This window comes from Barbus barbus (genome assembly GCF_936440315.1).
Source record: "Barbus barbus genome assembly, chromosome: 7".
NCBI lineage: Eukaryota > Metazoa > Chordata > Actinopteri > Cypriniformes > Cyprinidae > Barbus > Barbus barbus.
Window position 1 is genome coordinate 11,098,264 of NC_136735.1, and position 7,537 is coordinate 11,105,800.

The 7,537-nt window shown below is 35.3% G+C and overlaps 1 protein-coding gene across 1 annotated transcript; it reads left to right on the forward strand.

The window, feature by feature from the left end:
• Positions 1 to 119: 119 nt before the first annotated feature.
• LOC306872177 (uncharacterized protein) lies at positions 120 to 6,457 on the forward strand. Its single transcript, XM_079420624.1, has 6 exons — positions 120 to 502; positions 608 to 711; positions 1,433 to 1,535; positions 2,073 to 2,164; positions 3,065 to 3,122; positions 3,254 to 6,457. The coding sequence occupies exons 1-6, from the start codon at positions 238 to 240 to the stop codon at positions 4,042 to 4,044; spliced, it is 1,413 nt and encodes a 470-aa protein (XP_079276750.1). The 5' UTR covers positions 120 to 237; the 3' UTR covers positions 4,045 to 6,457.
• Positions 6,458 to 7,537: the final 1,080 nt, after the last annotated feature.

Consider the following 7,537-nt stretch of genomic DNA (forward strand, 5'->3'; position numbering starts at 1 on the left):
GTATTATAATTGAAATCCACCGCGATGTCCACTCTTATATTGTGCTAAAGTAAAAATAACTAATATTTATGCGCACGTGAAAATTGCTTGGTAGCATGAGAGCTTTTATTTTAAAAAGCACAAGCGGATGTTGTCGACTCATTGGTCAGCTTCGCGTTTGAAGAGAGCTCTAGACCCGTGTTGGATGGACTGATTCACTATTATTAAAGGAGCTTATTCTAAATAGATTCCAACGCAATGGCAAATATTGTATCGTTTCAGACGCAAATCGCTTCAGTTATGGAAGTACTCGCAAACGCCGCTGTGGCAGAAATCTGCAAACTTGTTGAGGACAGCTATACCGAATTACAGCTTGAAATATCTCAAACAGAAAAGGAGAATAACCTCCTTAAAAAGAAACTGAAAGTGCTAGAAATCAGGGATTCGTTTTATAGAAGAGCGCTCAAACTGAGAAACGAGTCAACTGCCTGGACAAAAACAGATGTTCACGAAAAAGCATCAGGTAAAGGGGTGATCATGGTCATTTAGACAATAGTGATGTCGGATATTAAAAGTCACTATTATAACTCCTTCATTACTAATGGAGAACGTATATGCTTGTTTCCAGGGCGAATTAGAGTGAAAATTGCTTCGATGTGTAACGAGGGTAGGGATGAAGATAAAGCTCGCTCCGGTAAAGGCTCGCATCTTCAACCCGAAAGACTAGACCAGGTCTGCATAAACAGTGAAGGGGTGTATCTCCTTGCCTTAATCTTTAAAAGTTTGCATTCATCACTTTTGTCCTCGAGCTTTGTACACTTCGAATGGCAAACCTCTGTTGTCTGTTCATTCAATTTCCACTGAACCTTGTTCTTTGTTCAGTATTTTACAGCACTCAAAGGGGATATATATATATATATATATATATATATATATATATATATATAATCTCCTTAGGATAATACATTTCTTAAAGTTTTATGGTGATTTGGCATAAATATTATGTCTATTTCCTTTCAGCAACTTCAGGTACTGTATGTTGCTTGCTATTATTCAGTTGTGTTTTGTAAACCGATTCATTGCTTTAAAAAGTTTGGGGTTGGTGAAATTTGTTTAATTTTTTGGAAAGAAGTCGCAAATCATACTCAAATGTCTTGTACTCAGATTCTATTACTAATTTGCTGATTTGGTCCTCAATAAACCTTCAAAAGAACTAAATTTATTTCAAATAGAAAACTTTTGTAATGTAAGTGTCCTTTTTATCAATATAATGCATGCTTGCTCAATAGAAGTATTAATTTCTATTAACGGTGCTGTACATATCTAGATATGCTGGCATAGGCCATTGAACAACCCATGTCAGTTGACCACTTATTGCAACTGTTCAGAAACCAATATTTTTCCAATAAACATTTACTCTCAGGAACCATAACAACATTGTGCTTTTTATCAGTCTGTAGAGGATGACGAGCCAGACGTTCTCCTTATTAAAGAAGAGAGACCTGGCAACATGAGGTGTGAACAGTCAGAAAGAGAAACCGAGACTACTGAAAAAAGTGAGTATGGTGTATTCAAATTATTTTCTCTTTTTTTTTTTTTTTCATCCAAATTATTTAAGGGAATAAGTGCAAATCCTAATCTCAGATTTGTGATCAGTTAATGTCAACAGAATGGCAAAATATGGATTTTAAAGGAGAAATGTTTTTAATGTTTGTGTGTGTATGCGTGTGTGTTTTTTGTTATTTTTAACTTTTGTTTGTTTTAGTTGTCCGCCAGCAATATATATGGATGGCAAAATCAGTGTGAGGATTTAAAATTAATCCAGATGAGTAATTAGAAATCAAACATTATTTGATTTCTAATTACTTATCTGGTAATATATTGTGGAATAGATTCATAAATTGTCAAACATTAAAATTTTAGTATTAATGATCGTGTTATTTATTGTATCTATTTATTGCATATTTTATTTTATATTTCCAGTGAAAATAATTAAAAAAATTACAAACATTTGAATGGATATTGAGATTGAGAAAATTAAAATTCAGCCTTGTTTACCGTGTTTTATTTTTACAATTTGCTTTCCTGGTAAGACAACACACAGTACGGGAGTACAGGTGTTTTTGCAACAGTCCACAGGGATAACTTCATAGACCAGGACACGGTCCAGCACTGCCATCAAGAGGTTAGTATGAGAGATGCATTTGAACATACCTGTATTTCTTTACAAATCAGGCTCATGACAGACTCACCGTTTTTCTCCAGCAGCAACAGTTTACATAATGCTTCCCTTTTTTGTTCACGTAGGATTAATATTGTTACCTATTCCTAGGAAGCTTGTTTGTTGTGGTCTAGTTATATTCAGGTTTAACATGAACAAAAGCATTTATTAATATAATTTACGAGTACATTATTAAAATCAAAGTTAAAAATAAAGATTGAGTGTTTCGTTACAAGAAAATACCATTTCTATTGAAGCCCGTTTCAGCCACTGAATAATAAAAAAAAAGGTTATTGCGACTTTTTATCTCACAATTCGGACTTTTTTCACAGAATTGTGAGATGTAAAGTCACAGTTGTGAGGTATAAAGTCAGAATTACAAGATATAAACTCAAAATTAAGTCCAGTTTTGAGGAGGGGGGGGGGGGGGGGGGGGACTGATATGTTCTCAGAATTGTGAGTTTATATCACGCAAGTCTGAGAAAAAAAGTCAGAATTGTGAGATGAAAATTGTGATTTTTATTTTTTATTCAGTGGCGGAAACGGGCTTCCATACATTTCAGCTTCTGCTTCAAAATGTCATGTTTTTTCAATGTGTTACATTGTGTGTTTACAGTGTTTGTTTGTTTTTTGTGACATTTACTAGCGATTTCTAACATGAACAGTTGTATTTTTATTAACTAACATCTAACAGTTTTACTTAATGCATTAATATTAACTAATGGGACCTCATTGTAAAGTATTACCAGCAAATCATATTCAGTCTTTATATTTCATGGTACAGAGATAGTATGTCTGGAATACAGACAAAATTGCCTTTTAAAAATCATAAAATTCACCATCAATAATCTGTTCCTCTGGCAGTCCAATGGAATGCGACCTGATCTCATTGAGGACGAAAACCCAGAAATAAATGAAATAGGTGAAGATGCACATTTATTAAGTAGTAACTAGAAAATTCTTGTTGTAACTGACATAATTACTAAATACAGTATTTGCTCTTTTTTTTATTGCTTACTAGTTTCCATTTAAGCATGTTGTATTTCCAAACAGGTGAAATTAGAATGGAGAGACCTTGTGATGGAGATGCAGGGACTAACCTGCAGCCTGTCCCTTCCTATCCCTCATGGGTTTCCAGGAGATTTAACAGAACCACAAATCATGCCTCCTATGCTGAATCTGAATGCAACGGAGGACCTTCTGGGGATCAGTTTTTGATGTACAGAGGGAGCGCAGATCCCACGTGTTCCTATGCAACTCCAATGGACTCTAATGGCTTGTCTATGCCTGATATGGAAGGCCATTTAACACACGACGGTGAAGGTAATGTCAGTTCTCAATCCGAACGGTCCCCTTTCACATCGTGCTTTTCTTTCAAACAGTTAGACTTGCCTCAGATGCAAAGGAAAGACAAGTTTATGTGTAAACATTGTGGAAAAGCATTCTCTCAACCCAGCACTCTCCTATTGCATCAAAAACTTCATAACAGGGAGAGGCATCACCACTGTACACTCTGCGGTAAGCGATTTAGTCAGGCATCTAGTCTCAAAAGACACCATAGCATCCACAGAGGAGAAAAACCATTCAGATGCGTGCACTGTGGCAAGCAGTTCACAGATCAAAGTAACCTAAAAAAACATGTGACTGTTCACACCGGTGAAAAGCCTTATGGATGTAACCTTTGTGGGAAAATGTTCAACCAGTCTTCAAACCTCAAAACACACATGAGGATCCACACACGTGAGAAGCCTTTTGGTTGCGATCGATGTGGACAGATGTTTGCTCACAAGTATATTTTGGTGAAACACCAACAGAGAATGTGTGTGTCTACTGGACAATTCTAGACTTCACGAGGTAGAGAATACTCACATTGGTACCTATCATTAATCTAAATATTAATTTACAGAGATTATATTACTGCTTTGTTCTTGTGGCTGATTACATTGGAATGTAAGATGCATTGGTGCACAGTATTCCAAAAAGACAAAGTCTTTTATCAAGTGTAATAATGAAAACGGTTTCTTTTTTGGTGGTTAACATTATACTTCCTGCAAACCACCTGGTTCTTTCCTGAAACGGCCACTTTTGATGATCCAAGCAATTCCTAATAGATAAAATCAAGTCCCTACACTTTTTCTCATTGAATATCCTGTTTTACTGGGTAATAGAACAGATTTCTGAAGAACACTGGGTTGCAATTAGCGTTTCATGTTGCATTTTGTTTTTAGCTAGGTTGCAGTGTAGCTTACAGTAATGACACATAAGATGAAACATAAGCTTTTAAAACTCAATTTTAAAATCTCTACATTAATTCGAAAAAGTGTGAAAGACTTTTGTACTCATTTAACTTAAAAGACTGCTTAATCCAGTTATGTAACATAAGTAACATTAATGTTAATAAATTCATGCACCTTCAGCAAAAGATCTCAGATAATTGCACAGAAAATGACGTGGTTCTCAAATATTATTCTAGTATAGGTTACTTTGTCTGCATTAAAACTGCTATGTAATTTCTGATTTAAAGTTGTCCATTTATGGTGAATAATAGTTTCAAATTCTGTTATTCTATTGTGTTATTTATAGAAGCTGTGATTGGTTAAGCCTGGTTATAGTAGAAGTTCTTGTTCTATGGAGTTTGAAAAGACATGTTCAACCCACATGTCAGCGTGAGAAGTTCTTTAGCATTAGTAAAATTATACCCAGGTTTTTATATATAGGTTTTTTTCACTAAAACAATAATTCAAAACCCATTAAGCAGTATTGAATATAGTACATTTAATATAATTTTCATACATGTTAAAGATTATAAAAGCAGATTAATATATAAATATAATAAAAACTGCCCCTTTTCATAAATACAAATATAATTTAATACAAATTCCCCTTTTCATTTGTATTAAAGTTGTCAGTAAGTTATAATACCATCACCGTTTGTCTGTTCAAAAACAATCAATTTAATCCGTCAACCTAAATTCAGATCTGAAATTACGATTATCTTAGGTATGCATATTAAATTAAGTATTCATAAAAATTAGTCAAACCACAGACTCTGTTGATAATTTCAACAAATGTTTGGCAGGGGTGATATAACGTTAGTGTTAAGGCAATAATAAAAGTTACAACCATAATACATGGAAAAGCAAAATGGCTCCCACACTAACCCAAAAACTGATAGGTGGATAAAAATAGTGTGCAGCACTGTCGGTTGTGGTATTAGTGGAGGGAGAGGAAGTTACTGTTGTCGTTGCTTTAGTTGTAGCTGATGTTGCTGCTGTCGCTGTAGTCATGCTGTTTGTTGCAGAAGCAGTAGACATGGAGGTGTTGGGTGTGGTGGTGACAGCAGATGTTACTGGTCTTGAGCATATTCCAACATTTCCAGCTCGGGGGGGGTTGGAGTTTGTATGATTTTTATCACGATTTTGAAAAATGTCTTGTATGCTTACAAAGGCAGCATTTATTTGGTCAAAATACAGTAAAATTTTAATATCGTCAAATATTACAATTTAAAAGATCTCCTTTCTATTGTAATATATTTTAAAATGTGACTTATTCCTGTGATGGCAAAGCTGAGTTTTCAGCAGCCTTTACTCCAGTCTTCAGTGTCACATGATTCTTCAGAAACCATTCTATATTCTGATTTGCTATTCAAGATACATTTCTTATTGTTAACAGTGCTGAAAACAGCTGCTTAGTATTTTTGTGGAAATCTTGATACATTTGTTTTCAGGATTCTTTGATGAACAGAAATATAAATCTTTGTTAGATTATAAATGGCCGATCAATTTAATATGTCCTTGCATAATAAAAGTATTAGTTTCTTTATTAAAAATCTTACTGACCCCAAACTTTCATGGATAAATATTACATTTACATTTCAGATTTATGGTCCATTATCTTTATATCATTTGTGTGTTCTCAAATATTTTTGCTTAAAGGGGTCATATGACGTTGCAAAAAAGAACATTATTTTGTGTATTTGGTGTAATGCAATATGTTTAAGCGGGTTTAAGGTTCAAAAAACACATTTTCCATATACTGTACATTATTGTGCTCCTCTATGCTCCGCCTTTCTGAAACGTGTCGATGTTTACAAAGCTCGTCATTCTGAGAAGCGAGGCGTGCTGATTGGCCAGCTATCTAGTGCAATGTCAATGGCCGAATACCTCAAGCGTGTGGCAGAAATGTTATGCCCCTTACCATATTGTGATGCAGTGTCCCGGTGTGACGACACAAAAACAATAAATCTCATTATAAACGAGGCAGTTGTTGCATCCAGTGGGGACATATTTACTGATTATAATGACTTATACTTTCTTTTTACGCATTGCGCCACGTAAACATTACCATGTCTGCATTTGTGATCGGAGAAACGACAAACAACAATCGCTACTCTACATTGCTCAAAAGTTGCGTTTGAATAGTCATGGCAAATTCTTTAAATAAGAAAACGTACTTAAAGGCTGTGAGTCAGAAGTGCCAGACTGTCTTTGCAAAGTTGGAATTGCCCCACTTTATAGAAACAGCCTACAGTGGTGTGAAAAAGTGTTGGCCCCCTTCCTGATTTTTTATTTTTTTTTGCATGTTTGTCACACTTTAATGTTTCAGAACATCAAACAAATTTAAATATTAATCAAAGATAACACAACATGCAGTTTTTCAATTAAGTTTTTTTTTTATGAAGGGAAAACAAAATCCAAACCCACATGGCCCTGTGTGAAAAGTGCTTGCCCCCTAAACCTGTAAGCAAACACTTTTTCACACCACTGTATGTGCACAGCTAGCAGGCTACTCCCAGGTTCAGGAAATAGTCCTCCGTAAAATGCACTGCACACACTCTAATAATTGGGTTGAACTGTTCTGGAACAGTGTTGTAAATACAACTTAACCACTGATTTCTAGTTGTGTCCTCTTTTTGAAGCCCAAACAGCGTCTCCACAACATGGCGCCGGTGGCAACAACAATACTAAAGCGAGAATAATAGTTCTGACTTCTTTCATTGCGTATACATTTGGGCAGTGTTTTGCAAATCTTCCCACACTGTGACGTAGACATGTTAACTTTTATAGAATATCTCTTTGGTTTTGAGACTTTAGTACAGGGGTCGGCAATTAAGTTTGGCCTCGGGCCAGATTTTTTCCAAGCCATTACATGGCGGGCCACAACCAAAACAATGGCTAATTTATTGAGTTAATAGGGGAGGATGAAAATGGTAGGCGCTCGTGAAATGACAGAACAGACGTACTGAGACATTCAAGCTGGCTGATGTAGGTTAAATTTGCTGACTGGGCATTGGGGGCGCTATTAATTATCTGCACGTTTGTTAAAAACAACAACAAC